We start from the raw sequence: 21,384 nt of genomic DNA on the forward strand, positions 1-21,384 counted from the left end.
TCACAAGGTAGAACGGCTAATTGCAGTTGTACCTGCGTTACCTGTGCGCCGCCACGCTCGCGATTTCGTTTCCGCGTTGGATGCGCATTCGTTCTCCAAAACCGCCTTTTCGTATTTTCGCGCATTTTTGTTGTCGTTCTTCTTAAGAAAATACCTTCGTATTATTCATTCAATATTTCTTTAAATTGGAACGATGCGGCGAGGATCCGTCAGCAGTTGGCAGTCCTATGGACAGCGAAATTGTAAGTGGATAACAGCTGCTTTTGCTTTTGCCATCGTTGCTTTTATGTCTATAAATTAGCGTTGATGGAATTACATCAATTAAAATAGAAATCTTTATTTTAAAAAATGTTTATAGTATTTTTTTGAGTTAAATTTTGAAAATTATAATATCTAATTTTACATTCTTATTAAAAAATTTATGAAAATAATGTTTAATGTCAGATATAAAAATAAAACAATATTGCATTATACATTTTAAAGTTAAATTTATAATCTGAGATATGTGTTAGCTATAATAAAGAAGCAAAGTGGAAAACTAACTAAACTTTGGAAAATTATACCACGTTGAATAATATTATTTTTAATAAAGGAAAAAAATGTCTTTGAAAATATACTTTTACTGCATAAGTGAAAAATCTTTCATTTAAAGTTAAATGCTCTTATCAGAAAGTTATATACGGTGTCTTGATAGTTAACGCTGACCAGAATTTTTTTTACGGATTGCTTAAAGAAGAACATTCAAATTAACTTATTCGGATTTCGCTTTATCGTTAAATGTGTAAGGAAACGATGAAATTGCTTGCATCGATATGAATGGGTCCGTAAATTAATCAACTAAATTAAATCATTGCGCCGAACCATTGTAGCTCGTTGATCGTTGACTTTTTATGACGGTTATAATCATGCGAGATTTTGAGGGTACGGTTTTCGATCCTCTGTTACGTGTAATGCAAAACTCTCAAGAACTTATTTTATTTATTTAGTAATTTTTGTATTTTTTTTTTATTTTATTTATTTGATCATAAATTAATAACGATCTGGAAGTCGGAGTCACATTTACAATTTTATATTGCAAGTATAAAACGATATGTTATTGTCAAATTACTCAGTCAGTTAAATGACTCATTGTCAGTAAAAAATCTATTGAATAACTCAATTAGTTATATTCAGACAAGCTTGTAAATATTCCATGCGTTAAATCATTGAAAAATCAATAAAACTGTCTCTCAGAACAAATATATAATTTTTTAAAATATGCATATGCATGCACGTGGAAGCGGTGTCACATCAATTTCGAGTATTTTGAAATAATTCTCTCGCGCATTAATTATGTTATTACTGATGCTATCTGTTCGCTGTGTTACATGTGTTGCCAACTTTGAGATTACCTTCGATATTCATTTGTAATATCTTCGTTACTAATGCTGATACCATTGCGCAAGTTTTTATCAACATTTCAACATTTCGTGATTGTTGCAAAAGAAAAAAATTACATTAAAAATTAAATTGTAACATGATACTTTCGTATAAACTAGAATATCATAAGATTTAGTTCTATATGGAAGATATAAATACAGGAATATGTAAAAACTACTAGATTTTTCTCATTTAATGTTAAACTTTACAAATTCAGTTTACTTTATAATATTAACAATTGTACGTACAAGTAAAGAAATTTTACTTGGTAACTGAGTACTTGAGTATATCTATTGGGCACACGGAAAAAAATGATCCTGTATATCGATAGCATCAGTCACATCAGTGTAATTGAGATAAAATCTATTGATGCAACATCAATATTAATGAACAAGAAACACACACACACACACACACACACACACACACACACACACACACACACACACACACACACACACACACACACACACAGTGTTTCAATAATTTAAATAATTTAAATATTTGGTCCAATAAATATCCAATTGAATTAACTTATGTTTGTGGCAGCCCGTGACGTCGACGTTTAATTGAGCAACTTCATTTATTCCCGTGCATCATTTGCATCTGTTGAAAATTCAAAGAGTTTATTTTAAACTTCTCTTGGTACAGACTTCTGTCTCGAACACAGCATTGAGATATTGACATTTGTTTATGTGACAGTCACATGGTGTAACGAGAAACGTGATATAACATCGTCGTTGACGCTGCGATGTGACATAATAAAAGAGAATTTCCGGACCAAACAAATAATAAGAACATTATTTAAATGAGTAAAAAAGAAGGATTAACAGATCCGCAGATATTAATCTCAACATCAAGAGAAGATGCGATATGACATCCTTCTATAGTGTGCTTTACCCGTTTTGAAAGCATATCTCTCAAAATTTTTAGCAAAGTCAAAAGTGCATAATGCGTTTTATTGAAGACAAACTTTTTCAATTAATATAATATTTCAAATTTTACTTGTAGGTGCAAATAATGCTTATTTTTCTCGTGCTGCGGTTTTCTGTGACGATGCGAATTTATTTCATTCACCGTTGATGCGTTATAACTTCGTATAGTATTTGATGAAATGCAAAATGCAAACAAATTTTAGCTGGATTCTTATACACGCGGTGAAGTAGTAACAGTGTACTATGGAAAGTACGCTTGTTTTTGTTGTGAATATACCTCGTTTGAAAAGTTACGCCCGGTCAAAATCAATGCTGTGACCGTCGCCGCTAATACCGTGCGAACGGCACCGATACGAGCGTTATCGGCGCGACGGTGATTACGCGAATGCTGGGAGTTGATACGTAGTCGGCCGAGGTGCACGAGTGCAGGACCTTGAAACCGCGTCTCTTGCCGCTTGTTGCGTTCACGGGCCTATCGCGGATTCCTGCGATCACGGGGAACCAATTTCGATGACATCATCCGCATATTATTCCGCGATTCTAGCGTTGCACTACTAACACGAAATTCGTCGCGATACGATGGATGCGCGCTCATGGATAATTGCAATTTTTTTTTTTCAAAACTGGTATGGACAATCGGTATATGCGCCTCGCCTCGCCTCGACTCGTCAATTGTCTCAGCGATGCTTACAAGTCTTCCTTATAATTTTCGTAATTATTTTAATTGCTTTAAGATTCTATATATGATTTAATCAATTGATCGTAAACTCGAAATTACTGGTCTCGATTATGGCGGCTTGTCATATTTCTAAGAAAATAGATGTCTATTAAATAAAATATGTATGCTGAGAGGAACATTATCTGAGAAAAAGCGGAATTTTTCGTCTTCAAAGATTAATTTTAAAGTTTTTTTTTACATTTATAAATATCTTTATCTTCTTTTTATTCTCATCAAATTGTTTATACTATTCATTTAGCTTATCCCTATCAGTTTCTTTTGTAATTATAATATTTTTTAAATAAATGATCATAAAAACTTATAATTTTTTCGACATTTAAATTAATTAGCTATTTAAATCGTAAAATATTTATGAGATAGTTTTTCAAGATATATAGACTATAATGTAAAAACTTTCTAATTTTTATTTCTTAAACATACGAAACTGGAGAATGTATAGACGTTCCTGCTTAAATAATTTTTCTCAAGTTTAAAAAAAAAATTAAATTATCTATATATATATATAGAGAGAGAGAAGAGTAATAATATTCAATAACTTGTAAAAGTTATAACGTGTCAAGTAGCCCGTTACCTGATCGCCACGATTGACGGTCAATTTGAAAGTGCTACAGCTTATTAAATAGGAACAATAGGCACGCGCGCGCGAATGTTGAGTGCGACAATAAACGTGCGCATCTTTTTTATAGCGGCTCTAACACTTTCAGCAGACTGCATGATGCAGACGTATGAGGGTAACACCGCGCTGCCTCCGCCCTGCGAGGAAATTGTTCATCAACGAAAGGGTGGCTGGTTCTTAACGTACAAAAAGATTCTCTCCTTCGTTGTCCTGATTGTGATCGTTGTGATCGTCGCCGGCCTGATCGGATGGAATATCGGCACGATGCCCAAAACGAGAGTAAGTAATTTATTGTAACTTAGATTGTATTATTATTATTAATAATTTAATATCATGATCACAATTTTGATATTTTGTTACAGCAATTTTAAATGCAACACTTTTGAAAGGAAAAATTAAAATTATAAAATAAAAAAATTTTTATGTAAATAAATTATTATTTTAAAGACATTATTATCTTATTGCCATCAAATTTTAATTAATAAATCAGTGCTGTTTTACATTTATGGCTTTAAAATGCAAAATATAATGGAACATAAGCCATCACTTTAATAATAATAATTTTTCTCAAACTTTGCGCTTTCTGTTAATTAGATGTACGATCCATTAGCCCTTATCGAGGACGAGGTGGAAGAAGGGGACGATGTCATTACGGACACGATATCGCCTTTCGTTCACCCTTCGAGATACAGTCTCGAGTTGACGCTGTCGAATGACGTCAACGCGACATCGAAGCTGAAAGGACGAGTTGTCATCGAATTTCGTGTGGACGACACAACACCATTAAACAAATTGTCTCTGAATGCGAGAAATATCACGGCGACGCGTTATAAGCTGTCGCTCATAGAAGAGAACGGCGCGCGAGCAAAAAGAAGGCGTAGGAGACGTGCCGAAGATGACGATAAAGGCGGCCAAGTGAACGCTACTGGTATTTCCTTCGAAAATGTCGTATACATTCTCGACAAGTCGATATTTCTTATCAAAATTATTTTCTGCTTTTTTTTTAATTGTAACTAAGAGGAACACCTCGCGATCGATACGAAATAGATAAAATAAAAGAATAGATATTAATTAAGTGAGAAACTAACTACGTTCAAATAATTCAATATAATTTGGCTCATATATATAAGTCAAATAATAATGTGATCAACTAGTTATTTTAAATTATTTTTTAAATATATCTTAAATATATATGCAAAAATTTACACTTTTGGGTGTTGTAAGTGAGACTAGTGTTTTTTTAGATTTGAATCGTAATCTATGTCACGAGTGTGACTCGTGCTTGTTTCATTTGGATAATAATCTGCACCGCGAATGTAACTAGGTGTTATAAAGCAACGGTTTAACAAAGCAACAGATTTCTGGGGCCCGATTCTCTAACGAGAAACGTATGCGCAAACTCTGCTCTAACAGAAAGGCTGCAACGTGATTAGCTTTCGCACAGTTTTTAGCCAATAAGTTTGCAGCTTTTCTGTTAGAGCAGAGTTTACGCATACGTTTATCGTTAGAGAATTGGGCCCCTGGTGGTGAAATATGTGCGATAAGTCGACGACTAGTTTGCAGCTGTGTTAATATCTAGTACAGTAGCGTAGCAGGTGGTCAATTGTGTAACCTTCGCGATGAATTCTAAATTAAAAAGAAAAAATATTTTATTTTTACTGTTTTAAACGTTACGTAATTCAGCTGGTTAAAAAAATATCTAGTTTTATTCTTCAATATATATATATATATATATATATATATATATATATATATATAAACTGGTAATTAAACGACCGCTTTTTTTTGGAATTTATATGAAACTTTCGTTTCCTAGTAAAAATTACGTAATCGATTGTGTCTAATGTCGGACATCGATTTGTTCAACGCAGACAATGCTACCACTCTGGCTCCTACTGTGATGTCATCTCCGCAATTTGATAATGAAACAACGCGAGTCGTTGTTACGGATTTTCCTCCGGGAAACGTGACCGTTTCGGCTAACGAAACTTCTCCTTCGACGAACGAAAGCTCGTCCGTGGCCGATGAGAAAATCGCGGAATCTGTGAACGCGACGACGACGCCTGGATCGACGACGTTCACCACGGTAACTTCCGGCAACGGGAGCGTAACCGATGTGGAGATCCAGCGATATGAGGAAGATGCTAATAACGGATTACACGTGATATATCCGGCCGTCGCCATGAATCCGGGGACGTACAGCCTGGAGATCGATTACGAGATTGTGTTTGATGGAAAGGCAGTTTATTCGGTCAACTTCAGAGAGCCCGGTGAAGGAAAGTAAGTTTTTTCTATGATTATAGTAACATGGAAAATTAATTAACTATATATAATTGCTGATTATATTAGAACTAAAACAAAGATATAACTACTCATAATACTAATGACAATAATTACAAAACAAATTGTCTAGAAGTTTAGTATTATAGAATTATTATTAATATTCTTTTGATAATTATAAAAATAATAAAAATATGTTTTTATATATTTAATCTTTTTTGTTTTGCGCGCTAAAACTGTTCACTTTTAGAATATCTAATATTAAGTTTTTCAACGATTCCACATATATTTTTAGTAGATCGTTAATCGGGACGCGGTTGAAACCCGTGGGAGCCTCGCATCTTTTGCCTATCTTCGACGACGTGAATCTCAAGGCTGTCTTCTCGGTGTCCGTGGCACGTCCGCGCGAAGCGCGAGCCCTGTCGAACATGCCTCTCAATATCTCTAAAGACACGTGCGTATATCATACTGTTAATTACAGCTGTGTCAACGTTGCGTGCTTAGAGGACTATATCGGTTTGAAATAGCGAGACTGTCCAGTTTCACTATTGTTTTCTCAATTGTGTTTTTTTCAAGTTAAAACAGAAAAACATAGCATGAAACAAAAAATTGAAAATCGCCTGTAACTTTAATCATTCTTACATGGCAATTTTTAAATGCTATCAGGCTTTATTGGTTTTGATCGATTTGATCAGTTTGATCTTTTCTTATTTCAAATTAAAGTAAGATTAAAGTGAGTTAAAGTAAAAAATTTTTTTCATTGAAATATTAATTTAGTGCAATTTTTTGTGGTGAATTAATTTCACGTGTGCATTACTTTTTTATATTTTTTTTCCACGTGCGCAATTTTTATGAGTTGATGAAGTGATCAGTGTGTGACTTGTATCTTTCAAGATCGGGTGATCGAGTGATCGACACCTTCAGCGATACCCCGTTGCTCTCGCCTTACAATCTGGCTTTCGTAATGGGCGAGGTCGAGTCGTTGGGCAAGACGAAAACGGGGCTTGATAACGCGACGGGGGTGACTTTCTGGGGCGATCCGAAAAGACGATCACGGGGGATTTATCTCCTCGACAAGCTCGACCAAATTGTTACACATTTGTACGACATATTCTCGATGCCTTATCCGCTACCGAAATTGGATATCGTCGCATTACCGTCGCGAATCGTCGATAACGCCGGAAGCCCGGGATTGATATCATTGAAGTAAGAGAGATCATGGTGTTATTGCATTTACAAGAATATAATTAGATTACTAGCGAAATTATTTTGCTAGAGAAGATTGTAATTTTTTCATAAACTTCCGAGAGATAATAAAATTTTATTTTTAAATGCATTTTAATTTTAAGATTTTAATTTATAATTTAAAATGCAGTTTTAATAAAATATCAAATACAAAAAATTTTTAAATTGTAATAAAGTCTGAGACAACAAAATAAAATTCAAGCAAGATTTGGTTGAAGAGCAATTTTTAGTCGATATAACAATTGTATGAAAGATCTTTTGAAGAAAAAAATGTTATTTAAAATACTAAAATTATTAAAATACATGCTTGCTATTTATATTTAAAAATTGCGACTGGATGCAAATGTATTGCCAGGCTAAATCCATTATACTCTACAATGGTTGTACGTTCGACATTGCGTTATATCAAGCTAAATTGTTTTCAAGGCAATCGCTCTTCTACGCCGCGGATCGATCTCCCATGGTCACGAAGACGGACGCGTTAAGCGCTCTGATAAGCCTGATAGGAGAACAATGGCTGGGCGGTGTCGTGAACATGAAGAACTGGACGGACGTTTGGCTACTTGAAGGCTCCACTCTCCACTTGCGACACGCGATGATCGAGAAGGCACATAATTGGAATAATATTTACGACATCCATTAACTCTAAAAGTGCATACCGACGTCCGACAAACAGTATTTTGTGCTGCAACATACGTTAAATTACATTAAACGTATACTTATGTCAAATTATATTAAACATAATTATATTAAAATTATGTACTTTTACAGTTAATATTAAAACATAAATTAATTATTTTAAAAAGGTAATTACGAGTAAATAAATAAAAGGAATTTTACTTACACGGTGCAAAATTGCAAATTTTTTTCTATACAAATGGAAAAAATTAAATTTTTTATACGGGGAAAAAGATTTAATTTAAATTATATAATTGTTTTTATATATTCTTTATTTTATATTAATATATTAAAAATTGATTTTTGAGTATTTTCTTTTAATTTAGTTTACAGTTTATATGTTACCTTTTCGAAATAATTGATTCACATTTCACAGTGTCTAGATAAGTACAGTATTTTCTTCCGAGGAAAGCAAAGTTTTTATGGGATTTTATTTTCAGATAGATTCGTCATTGGACTCTAATCATGCCTTCCTTGCTAATGTGCAATGGGATGCCATGGAAGAGGATAGCTACAGCGTTTCAAAGCCGCTGCAATCGAACATAAATCCTGCTCATTTAGATTTTTCGGACGACAACGCTCGACATAAGAAAGGTAAAGAACATTTCTTTCTCGAGCAATGCTTGTGATACTTTCAAGTATCATTATCTTGCTTTTGAATACTATTGGCATTAGTATTTTACTTTTAATATTAGCTACATCGACAGTGGAGCTGTGACTATTCGAACATTTTAATGTTTGCGCATTCCACACAAAAGTTAAAATATGAAACAGTTGAATATTATTACAAGAACACAAATATCGGTATGTTAATATTTATAACTATCTAAAATTTGCATTATTTATTTTAAATAATTTTGTCGTTAGTGAAAAAGTTTATATTGCTTTTCAGCATATTTTTTTCGCTTTCTTTACGCTACTTTTCCAATATTCAACAGGTATTAAAATCAGTATATCTCTCTGAACATGCGAACACGTGAAATAAATGTCGGATAATCTCAGCTTTACTCGAAAGGCAGTATCGAATATATACGCTCTCGTAACGCTGATGCATAATGTGACTCTGCATTCCGATTGCTTCTTGTAGGTGCATGCTTGATTCGCATGTTGCATGGCGTGATAAACGATACCGCCTTTAGGAACGGCTACCGGAAATTCATAGCGAGGTGGTGGGTATATCACATTATCGTCGTTTTATTCCTTCGACCGCCGCGCCGGGCCGTCGCGTCGTACGTTCATTAATCGTGTAATCCCGACATCGACGTTTATATATCACTCGGCTCTCGGCCGTTCGCACATATGCGCGGTACAGCGTTGATTCAGTCATCGAAACGATAATCGACGCGTTTTACTGCGAGTTATCCCGCTGGCTTTATGGTAATGCCCCAGTCGTTGAATGTCACGAGCTGCCGACCATTATTCCTCATGCTTCTTTATCGGACTCGTTACATAAGTGCACCTATCATCGATATACATATTTCGTATGGCATTGAACGTCGCAATGTCGTACAGATAAAATTGTACAATCCTGTCGCGTGATACATACAAAGGGATGCATTAATAGTGCTCCATGTTTTGCTACAGAAAAATACTGAAATATTTAATCTATATTATAAAATATAAAATGTCTGTATGTATGTGTATGTTCTTTATACACTCTTAAACTATTTGACCGAATTTTTACCAAAAGTATATAAAATAGGGGTAGAATTTTCCGAGGAGTGTTATAAAATGTATAGTTTTTAGTTACCGATCTTTTGGGAAACCGGTATCAGAAATTTTTCAAATTTTTAGGGAAATAATTGACCGAATCTTAAAGAATTGTATATAAAACAGGAGTAGAATTTCCCAGGGAGTGCTACAAACTGTATAGTTTTTCGTTATCTTTTTTTTTTTTTAACTGCTATCCGAAGTTTTTTCAATTTTTCGGGAAATAATTGACCGAACCTTAAAGAATTGTATATAAAACAGGAGTAGAATTTCTCGGGGAGTGCCATAAAGTGTATAATTTTTCGTTATCGATCTTTTTAGAAACCGGTATCAGAAATTTTTCCAATTTTTTTGGAAATAATTGACCGAGTAGAAAAAGATTGGTTACGACATGTTTAATCCATGAACGCTCCTTATGTTTGTTCACAATAAAAATATTGAAACATAAATGAAGTTGTTTTAAGAAAAACGACTCCCGGGCGAAGCCCGGGTAACCAGTTAGTATTTAATAAATTAATGTCTTTTTTTAGGAACTATTCGACCGCGAACGTTGACGATTTCTGGGAAGCGATGGCGGAAGAAACTATCGGATTACCCATCGAAATCACGTTGGCCGAAGCAATGAACTCTTGGATTTCGCATCGAGGATATCCGATTGTTAGCGTCAAGAGGAAATACGAGGAAGGCACCGCTGTCATTCGACAGGTGCGATTTAAATTCTTATAGGAATTAAATTGCGTACTTAATCTTTTTATTATACGGGAAATCATAATTTGCATAATTTGCATCAATATGTTTCTCGATGTAAAATATTTATTATCATCAACTATATTATATGTTGCACAGCTAAGATTTACGTATGAGCAAACATTATCTGACACTCAACCGACGTGGTACGTACCGCTTGACTATATTAACAAAACGAGCAATGATTGGTCATCTCCGACAAAGCTGTGGTTGCATTCCAAAGCGGAGATGGTGGTGCATAACGTTGGCGCTCAAGATTCTTGGATTGTGTTCAATGTGAATAAAACAGGTTAGCTACCAAAAAAATTTGGCTACGAGCAATTAAGACGTTTTTATCAGAATTAGCAAAATATTTCTTTTATTGTTATATATGAAATTATTAATTGTTAATTGAAATTGTTAATGCGTTAATTATAATTTCTTTCGACGATGAGAAAATAGTGCATTATAATATAAGAGTTGAAGAAAGATAATTACAAATTTTATTATTTTAAATTGTTATAATAATGGGAGATAAGTAAAATTTATCTGGATATTTTCAGATATTTATAGACAAGCAATTTACATCGTCTAATAAAATGAGAAACATTTGTTTTACTTTGTATTTTAATTAATTTCTGACGTTTTTCTTTTTCTTCTTTAATTATTTCTATATTATAACGTAATTTTAATTTCTTAACAAATAATTCGTTCAAATTTTACTCATGCAGAAAATAACTTCTTGTTCGAGAGTACGATACATTAAATTTAATATCCTCCAATTTAATGAAATTGCGAAACGGGATGCAAGTATCTGGACCTATCGTTATTAATTGCCTTCAAGGTTATTACCGTGTGCACTATGACGAGGAAAATTGGAAGCTCCTGACGCAGGCTCTCGAGGAAAATCACGAGGCCCTTCCGGCAGAAACCAGGGCGTCGCTCATCGACGATGTGCTCGGACTCGCCGCGGTCGGTATGACGAAATACGCGACCGCTTTCGACTTTATTAAATATATGCAAATGAAGGAACGGCATTACGCTCCCTGGGGTGCTCTGATGCGTCATCTGTTGAAGTTGAACGGTCTCCTTTACGAAACATCTGGTTTTAGCGCCTTTCAGGTAACGCCAGTATGCTTAATTATGAACAGAAAAGAACATCAAAAGAACATAGTCAATCAAGTTAAAGATTTTTGGTATAAATTTGTTAAATTATTTATATTTAATTGACATTTTTTTAAGAAGTTATTGGTTTGTAAAATATAATTAATAAGTCGATGAATATTTTGTGAAAAAAATTTCTAGCTGCAAGCTAAAGATACAATGTTAGTCAAGAATAATTTAATTATAAATGCCTTGTGAACATAATACATATTTAATATATGAATAGAGAAAAATCACATTGTAAAACTATTGAAAAGAAATTTATATTTAATACTTTATTGGTATCTTTTTTTTATTATTAAAGCAATAAAGAATTTCAAAAACTTAAGAAATCCAGAGGTTAAAATTTATTTGAAAAAAAAGAGTATTTAAATTAATTTGTTATTTTTATCGCATTATTATTTAATAATAATTTACATTATTGTTGACTAGTGATACGATGAAATGACTTGGTGAATGGATCGTTTACAGGAATTTACATTAAAATTTACTTCGAAATTGTACTCGGACGTGGGATGGAAAGTCGATGAGGGATCACGACTAACTTTGACCGCGCTTACGATAGCTTGCGCGTTCGAGAATGCGGAATGCCTCGAATGGGCCAGGAGTCATTTTGCAAAATTGAAGGACCATTCCGATGCGGACGAAGTGTAAGTTTGATAAAAATGCCTAATTTGTAATTCGAAATTCGCTCCTATTTACATTCATACGACTTTCAAACAATAATGACGTGTGGCTTTATTACAGTCTTTATACAAGTTATTTTTTTTATTCCAAAATTTTGTTATTCAAGTAAAATAGAATCCTGACTAATGTGCTATACATTTTTGCTAGTTTTTCTAAGATTGGGAGTTGTATTTTTATTAATATTATCGTCGATAGAAAATTTGTACTATCTAAGAATAAATCACTAAATTGTTTCAAAATTCGAAATAAAAATTGTTGTAATTTTTTCATTCATGGCAATTACACTAAAACGTATAAAAAAAAACAATACTAATCCTATTTATATATACTAACCATAACGCGCAATATTATGCGCATAACATAAAGAAAATAGAAAAAAGTAATATTTGTATGATGACATTTTCGAATTAATTTTCATTTTTTAAAGAATGATTTTGATTTCACGGTTTATTTTGGAGGTAAAACTTTAATAATTTTAATTGTTTAGTGTACCGGCGTACGCACGCGAAGTGCTGTACTGTACGATCGCACGATACGGCACGCGGAATGAGTGGAATTACTTCGTTGAAAGGGCAAACTCCACCGCAGATCGAGATGAAAAAAATCGCATTCTATCAGCATTTGCATGCTTCCAGACGCCGTGGATTCTGCAATCGTAAGTAGAAATTGTTAGTATAATAAATTAAAAATAAGTAACATTATACATTTTTTATTATCGTTCTAATTTTTATCTGGAGGTAGAATTTTTAGAAATTGGATAGTTAATAAATCATAGATATCCTCTATCTATTTCAAGTAAATGTTTTTTAGATTGAATTTAATTCCTATATATAGTTAGAGCCAGATATTAAATTAAAGTTAATTAAAATTAAATAGTGCGAAAAATATGTTCAGTAAAATTTTAAATAAAAAATAACAGGTTCTTTACACATTAATTCAAGAAAAATCTGCTAAAGTATTATTTAAAAATATCCTGCAAAAATATAAAAATATAAAAACAGCATGTTTACGAGACTATAATTCATGTTAATGTATGTTAGGGTACTTAGCGAGCTTCTCGAGGGGAAGATGTACGACGAGGACGAGACGCAAAGGATCTTAAGAAGTTTTCCGCAAAATCCGGTCGCTGCGGAAATCGCCAGCAAGTTTGTGCAAAATAATTGGCAGGTTATCGTCACAAGGTACTTTGCAAACTTCTTATCTCTTCGTCAAACTTGAAAGCAGATAACGATGTTCTCTCATGTCTGTTTAGATTCTCCAAATGTCGCCCGATCGTAAAAGCTTTCGCATTGGCGATGACAAACGGCTTGATCAGCGAGGAAGACTTTGAAGACGTAAGTATGATTTAATATTACACGCGCAGAAATAATAATTTATACTAAAATAATAAGACAATAGGATAATTAATAATAAATGAATTCACTATAATCTTCATTTTTATGCTGGGAAAAATTTCTACGGTTTCTTTCTGCGTTACTGCGCGGTAGTAGCTCAAAAGACATATAATCTTTTCAAATATTACAAATTGCAATTGTGCAATTTTAATGTCTATATTTGATCCTTTAGTTTCAGACTTTCAGCGAGGATAATCTCGAAAGCATAAAGATCGTGGGGTATACCATGGCGATGGTCGAAGCGCACGCTAAATTCGCGATAAAGTGGCTGAAGGAATCCTTACCGGAAGTGCAGGAGTGGTTAACGGCGAACAATTCCACGGAGACAGCGATATGAATTGTGAGATCCGTCGGGTGCAATAGGGATGAAGGAAACATCCCCCGCGCGCGCCCTGATAATTTATCGATTCGCTCTCGTATGCGGCGGTTGGCGCACTCGCGCACGCGAAAAGAACTGCGGGGAACGCTTTTTTCTACGACAACAAGTTTTATTTCTCCGTATGCTTTTGTCAAGCATGATTACAAAACCAAGCAACAAGAATCTCGTCCTTATATCGTGTAGCCTTAGAACGACGGTCGTTAGTATATAATTAGTTAGTAGGTACATATTTAACAAACGATATACATAATAATCGTATCTAACGGTGATAATTATTATTCCAATGTTTACCGTAAAACTCTCCCCGTTCACGCTCACGTTAACGGCGCTCTATTGCTATACGGTACGCTCGTTTTATAACACACTATATGTCATATCGTTATCAATAATCTATCCGCGTACCGTTCCTTACTCTCCTCGCCTTTAGCCTAACTCGTTAAATGCGGTTCAGTACGGTATTCGCAAAAGCTATCAAATATACGCAGTTCGAGGGTTGGAAGCGATGATTTATCGTCGGTCGGGGCCTCGGCCCGTTGGAGATTAAAATCACCCGCGGTATTAAAATCGAAGTCCTGAACACACCGCGAAGTCTCATCTCTTCGCGTATGTCGAAATCCCTCGAGACACGAGTTAAAATCGCAGAACTGCGCAGCGTCGATTTTATATATACTTCGACGACGTCCAATCCACTTTTTACAATGCATTTAGCGCTAAATGCGACTTTTCCTACACGTTTATATCGATTAACGTATCCTCATACTTTGATGAGCCACAAAAAAATGACATTTCGAATTTATCCAGACAAACTTGTGTAGCCGCATAACTATATGCATAAAGAAAATTATCCAAATGCATTTCTATCATAAGAACGCGCGTGAAATGCGATTGAATAATTTTTTTTTAATACATTTGCTTATGCAGCTATGCAAGTTTGTCTGGATAAGTCTGTAGACAGTCGGATCTAACGTTTAACTGTGGCGGCAGTTTTCATTTTATGTTTGCATACGGGAATCTCGTGTTGAAGCCCAGCGCATTTGGCGCTAAATGCGCATTCTGTTTGCAAATAAAGTTTCTCGATATACGAGAATTGTTCTAAAAATGTCTTTATTTTCCGATCTCTCATATGTTGCAAGGGTTATTTTCGAAACGAGACATATCTTCTAACGAAGCATATGGATTACATTGCACGTGAATATTTTTATCATAATTTTACTACGCTGACAATCAGAATTCGTTTAAGACGTGTACGTTTTTAATCGATTTATTTTTATAGTCTTACAAAGAATATCTATCGGAACGAAAAGATAATTCACATGATATTAACACAGATAAATGTTTTCCTTTTACTTCTGAAAGCTCCATTTCAAGAGATTACGTCTTATTTCGCAAACAACCCCTTCAATTATCAATCGTTTGGAAAAGGAATCGATCGTTTATTGTCTTCATACAATTCACTCGATTTTATCAGACGCATTATTATCGGTATTGCGTGTGAGCGCATTGTCGACATTCTAAAACGATCGCATATATACACATCGGCATCACGATGAAATACAATTATTAACATTTTGTGCGCGATTGCAAACAAACAAATGCGAATTTTCTCCGGTTTTTAATTTCGCATTCGTGACAAACGCGTTTCGTATGTCAAAAAAGATACGTTTTCGTTCGTTATATATTTGGTCATGCCTTTCTGCGTCGAGCGCTCTTTTTTTTTCTTTCCGCCCGAATATGGCGAGTTTCGCTCGGTGCATTTAATATGCGATACTGTTCAGTACTTTGTACGCCAGCGTTGAGATAATTCCACGCTCTTTTCATCGTGACCAAACGCTAATTAATGGCGTTCGAATTTTCAATAATCCTGTATCGAGCGTCAATCGAATTCTATTGAAAACGGGATAAATAAAACGAATTGCGCGAACATTTTTTAATGCAATACATCTCTTGCAAATTTAATATTAAAAAAATATTGCAGGAAGGAAAAACGTATCACGAATATATAGTTATTATATCATGACGAAAGATTAATATTGCATCAATTGTACAGAATTTCAGATTTGAAAGATTATGACAAATAAAAAGATATATTTTGTCTCTTGTGCTTTTCTTTCATAATTTTTTCATTGATTTATGTTTTTACGTTATTGGCATTTTAGTTGCTGCTTTTGATGAAATCCAAATGTGTTTTATGCAAATATATGAATAACTTTTTATTGTTCAAAAGAATATTTATAATTTTTCTATTTGTAAAGATTATTTTTTTATAATATAACAATGTGAAGATTGTGAGTTAATATTATTTACTAAAATTTAATAAATAATAAAAATAGTTTAAAAGGTAATCACTATTTAAATCATAAATAAAAATTACGTAATTTAGTATTAAGAACAATTAACAAATAGATAACCTATTGTGAATTATTTCTCAAACTTTATCAATTATTATTTCCCGCTGAAAAAAATTTCTGATATTTAATCAGACAAAGATCGAATATATTATTATCAGTATTATCACTGGCTAAAAGATTAAAATTGTTTTGAAAAATTGTGAAATAACGCATGTAGTAACGTGTTACAATCAGTACAATGTATTAAAAAGCCCCATACAATTTTTCGGGAAAATACCGATTTTATCTGAAAATCATAAAAAAGGGCTCAATCGTTTATAACTTTTACTTACTCGTTACATCTCGTTATTTACACGGTATTTACATCTTAATTCTGTTAAATAATTTATTATCCTGTTAAATAATTTATTATCTAAATGCGCATATTTCATTCGCTCTATTTGTCTCTTATTCGCTCTCGATTCGTATAATAATCTAAGATCATCCTACCGATCAAATATTTCGATCACATCGACGTGATTTTCCTAGTTGGCGATGTATGTTTGCAGGACGTTGTCTACAACTCCATTGCTTTCATTAATCATTTTACTGTTGACAATGACAACAAAAAAATTGAAAAATTAGTACTAAAAGTAGGTAAATTAGAAAAAATTAATACACATTTAATGTACAAAATTAAAATATCTTTTCGATCTATTAAATATAAATATTACATCTATTAAATGTATATGCGCAAGTATTTCAACAGCGTATTCATTTTTATTAAAATTCTCAAGAGAATTAAAAATGTTAAAAATTTCATAAAATTTAAAATGTATGCTCTTTTACAAATAATATTAGCATATAAATTTTTTCGATTTCTTCGCCGGAGTTAGTTTTTAAGATTTATAACAAAGTCCAAGTTTTTTTAATAGGTTCTAATGAGAAACGCTGCATATCAATTATAAAAAAAAATGACTAATAAAAATGTTAAAAACTGAATAAAATGTTAATATATATGTAAAGGATATCATATACTAAAAGCATTTTCGCAAAATTTGAAAAATATGACCATATAATTTATATTTAAAAAATGTAAACCACAGTGTGTGTGTGTGTATGTGTGTGTGTGTGTGTGTGTGTGTGTGTGTGTGTGTGTGTGTAATAAACATACATATCAAAACGTGTATTTAATCAAAGTTTACTTAAATAAAAAATTTTTAATTTTGTAATTCTCTGTATTCTGAAAAATGGAATTGTCTACTATTATCTCAATCTTTAATTACTATAGTTAAATAAATTTATAGTTCAGTGTCACAATTTAATCAATTTGAATTCAAATGACGTTACTGTTTTATCGCTGTCTCGCAATAAATACGTGATAATTAAATTTCGATGAAACAAGGAGCTAGGCTAAAACTGGCTTCCTTATTTTTTTCAGTTCATCGGAAGCTATAATGTTGAAATTAGAACACTGACATATTGTTTCACCGCATTAATTAGGGTTTAAATGCCATCTTCGCTATAAAATCGTCGTCGACGCGAATATTACCAATCGCGGTGTCATTTTATAACAAGTAAATATAACTCTATCATAGAAAATGTGTGCGTTGTTTTCCTAACGACCTAGTGCGGAGTAGATTTCTTTCGCTTTTTCTCTTTCGCTAGGAGAATAATTCCTTGAGTGTACTACGATACTAAATGCACGCCTCTTTATTTCCCTCGAGTTTAACGCTTCGGCGTTCACTGGACGATTTTCAATCGAATAGCGATCACGTTCACAATATTCGGCATAGATCGCGATCGGCGTCGATCGCTGCGTGGTCAGTCAGGAAGAAACATATATTTGTTCGAGTCCCGAGAAGAAATTATTTTGCGTAAAATTTCACCTTCTCGCTGATCCGTCCCTCGATTGATTGACGAATGAAAGAAGCGATCGTATGCCGGAAATTGTTTTTTCTTTAAACGATCGATGGCCATTCGAATGATGGTGCTAAAACGCTCTTAAAGTATCGGCGTTGCGTTTTAATGGCAGTAGTAATGGGGAATCTTTATTTTCTCCCCTCGCCGTAATAGTAATAAATATATATATATATATATATATATTTATATTTACAGTTCATCGTACTACAATATTATATCTAGAATGCGCGAAAATTATTACTCATTAGTTATGACTAAGAGTACTAAAAGACGTCGAAGAATCGGATACATCGACGCGAGTATCAATCGTCGACTTAAAAGGCTATCGGCAAAATCGGTGAATCCTCTTATTGTTTCATCGAAAGGGAAAGTCATTTCTTTTGTGCTTTTTTTACGTGCATGTAAATGTTGGTACCGGATAAAACCGAATAATTGGTCGATTAAGCTTCTTGAACTTAAATTAACCCGGGAACGGGCGCCTGGGGTGATTTTTACACCCCAGTAAAAAATTAAGCTCATGGTAATTTTAATGTGCTTCTTTTGTTCTTTAAATATTTTTTTTGTTTATTTCTCCTTACTTTTTTCAGAAAGTGTTGAGTAAATCTATATGTACATATTGTCCTCAAATACTATCAAATTATAAAACAATCAAAAGTATGCATTATGTAATTAATAATAATGACTTTTAATTAAAATGTAAAAATTACCTTAGGTGACCATTTATGAAAAAAAAACCCAGACGCCCGTTCTCGAGTTAATGAAAAGTTCAATGTTGTTCTATGTAAACGAATAACACGTTACTCAGTATTTTCATCAATTCTGGAGCGTAAATTACATATAAATTCGTATTGAATTATCACAGAAAAAGTTCCATCTCTGAATTTTCTGAACACGCGACAAATCGATGATTTAGATAAGAAGAGGATCCAAGATTCTCCGACGTTGATTCACGTTTCTCGCGAGTAACAGTCCGCACGGGCGATTCGCGACAGACAAATCGTCTGACCACAAATGACAAGTATCATACATGACGCGTTAACTGTGTCTATAAAAGAAAACAAAAAAAAGGGCAAAATAACAAAATGACGACTCACAGTGACAACGACCACGAACTACGGTATTGAACAACGGCGTCAATGGTTGTTCAATTCCCTACAACTATCAGCTTTAGAATTCGTATGCTTTACTTGTTCTTACCGTACTATCGGTTATTCTTTATCATACTCTCACGCGTTTCACTTTTCATTACAAAATACAATATATTTTTATTTGGACGAGGTAACGCGAGATGCGTCGGCGAACGCTTAGATATACGTTCTCTTCTTCGCGAAGAGAACATCGAAGAGAAGAGGAAACAATAATATAACTTCACGTACAAATAAATTTATTTACATCGCTTATCGGAAAAGGGAAAGAGAATCAAGAAGAGAGCGAGAGAATTAAGTGACAGATACGAAGCTCGCAGAAAGTGTAACTATGAAAGTATAGTAATTGATAGTAGAAAGATTATCAAAAAGGAAGATTAGTTGATTAAGTATTTTTGAGATAGTATTTAATTGAATAGTACTTTGCGTTACCGACGCGCTATCGGCTCGTCCGTCGCTCTTAAATATATTATACATATTATATACTCGTATAAACGGTTATGTTTCTAAAATTATCAACTGGTTATACACGTCGAGTAAGATTACGCCCTAAGGTCTGTGTACGACGAGCTAGCTACGCGCTGATTACCTAATTAATTCGCATAATGCGAGCGACTCCCGGCTCGTGTTGCAAAGGGCAAAACGCTCACAAAACGCAACTTTCGTCGTTCAAGGCGAAGTATTATTCGCGTACAGATTGCTGCCATCGTATTGCGATGGTACTGCAGCCTCTCATTCGCATTTTATTGTAATGCAGAAGTTCGCAAGCCCCAAGCTTTAGTAAATTGCGCACGCTGCAACAAGCTACGGAATTATTGATATATAATGCGTTTAATGTAAAAAACGTTGAGAAAGAAAAAAACCTTTGCTCACATTAAGGCGTTCTTCATTGTAAAACGTGCGCGCAAAATGCTGCAGCAATGCAACCGCATCGCGATGTCATCAACAGTCAAAGCTATATATTTGTATCGGCTGTCTCGTTCTAGATTATAAATCTACAACGTAGACTGAAATATGACATTAATTAATTTTTCGCGTTAGCCCTAATTCACGTCGAGCTTTTACTATTCCGCGCCCTATTCGAACGATAACTCAGCGCCCGTTCGTACACGTTTCGACGAACGACAGGCGGAGATCGCAAGCTCGATCGTCGACGTTCAGTCCCCGTTATTCCCGAGGCGACTAAAATTATACTGTACAGTGTTTACACCGTAATGTCCGTTAGCCTGATGTATTACCCGATTAAATAGTGGCAGCTTCGTATTACGATTTACTTGAGCAGACTATGGTAGGTGTACGTAGATCTTCCTGCGAATCTCACGTCTATTACGCGAGCGACGCGCCCTTATTTGGGAGACACCGAGTGTAATTTGTTCGAGCAACGAGTTTTCTCGTTTCAGGATTTTCTAACGTATACATCGTCTTCTTTCTCACTCTTCGATCGACACTGTCTTTCCAAACAGACGATGTTTATTTCGCTCCTTCGGTTTTCCTGTTTCAAAGGAGCTTAGCATCCCACTCGTCGTCTTTAAAATCGTCGATCGTATACTTTCGATCACTCTCTTCGCAAAAATCGGAGCCCTTTTGCCGTAACTTCGTCATTGAGGATAAGGAGGTGGAACTTGCGGACACTCCTAAAGACTAGGCCCGGGACGTCTGGCCCTTAGTCTTTCTCTACGGTGCAGGGCTCGGGCATGGACTACTGGGGCGGACACTTCACTACCGTCGTGGTCGCGAATTCGCTGAACTTCTTGTCGATAGGCACCCGATCGTCGTAAAGGGTGGGCGCTTGCAGAATGATGCCCGCGGTACCCACTAGAACTGCCAGAGTGAAGATCCAGAGAAACAGGCGGTCCAGCACCATCGCCACGTACTTCCAGTCCTCTTTTACCTGCGCGCAGAGAAACGATGTCTTTGATTTATCGAAATATTTTCTGTTGATAGTGGCGAATTAAGACATATTCACACCCAATCTAGGTATTCTATGTACAATATATAAATATATGTGTACGACTGT

The 21,384-nt window shown here is 34.3% G+C and overlaps 2 protein-coding genes across 6 annotated transcripts in view; one reads left to right on the forward strand and one right to left on the reverse strand.

Annotated features, from left to right (window-relative positions):
* The first annotated feature begins 13 nt into the window (after nucleotides 1-13).
* On the forward strand, nucleotides 14-15,071 carry LOC143897386 (endoplasmic reticulum aminopeptidase 1). Of its 4 annotated transcripts, none has more exons than XM_077406010.1 (17): nucleotides 14-242; nucleotides 3,780-3,988; nucleotides 4,304-4,637; nucleotides 5,581-5,989; nucleotides 6,285-6,443; nucleotides 6,884-7,195; nucleotides 7,661-7,841; nucleotides 8,353-8,506; nucleotides 9,000-9,081; nucleotides 10,153-10,327; nucleotides 10,469-10,658; nucleotides 11,193-11,470; nucleotides 11,984-12,162; nucleotides 12,687-12,854; nucleotides 13,240-13,380; nucleotides 13,452-13,533; nucleotides 13,766-15,071. In XM_077406010.1, exons 1-17 carry the CDS (start codon nucleotides 194-196, stop codon nucleotides 13,928-13,930), a joined length of 3,267 nt encoding a protein of 1,088 aa, XP_077262136.1. In that variant the 5' UTR covers nucleotides 14-193; the 3' UTR covers nucleotides 13,931-15,071. The 4 variants fall into 4 exon arrangements, with proteins under 4 accessions (XP_077262136.1, XP_077262137.1, XP_077262138.1 ...); XM_077406011.1 differs by having other exon boundaries at nucleotides 6,288-6,443; XM_077406012.1 differs by having other exon boundaries at nucleotides 3,798-3,988.
* Nucleotides 15,072-17,405: 2,334 nt separating this feature from the next.
* The window catches only part of Nachralpha4 (nicotinic acetylcholine receptor alpha4), a 168,119-nt gene continuing 164,140 nt past the window's right edge, over nucleotides 17,406-21,384 (reverse strand). For both annotated transcript variants that reach the window (XM_077406027.1, XM_077406028.1), the window contains exon 12: nucleotides 17,406-21,258. In XM_077406027.1, the coding sequence (XP_077262153.1) occupies nucleotides 21,067-21,258 (192 nt within the window). In that variant the 3' untranslated portion in view covers nucleotides 17,406-21,066. The remainder of the gene's footprint in view (nucleotides 21,259-21,384) is intronic.

Source organism: Temnothorax americanus, unplaced genomic scaffold (assembly GCF_048541705.1).
Source record: "Temnothorax americanus isolate GAGA-0224 unplaced genomic scaffold, ASM4854170v1 Scaffold20, whole genome shotgun sequence".
In the NCBI taxonomy this organism is placed as follows: domain Eukaryota; kingdom Metazoa; phylum Arthropoda; class Insecta; order Hymenoptera; family Formicidae; genus Temnothorax; species Temnothorax americanus.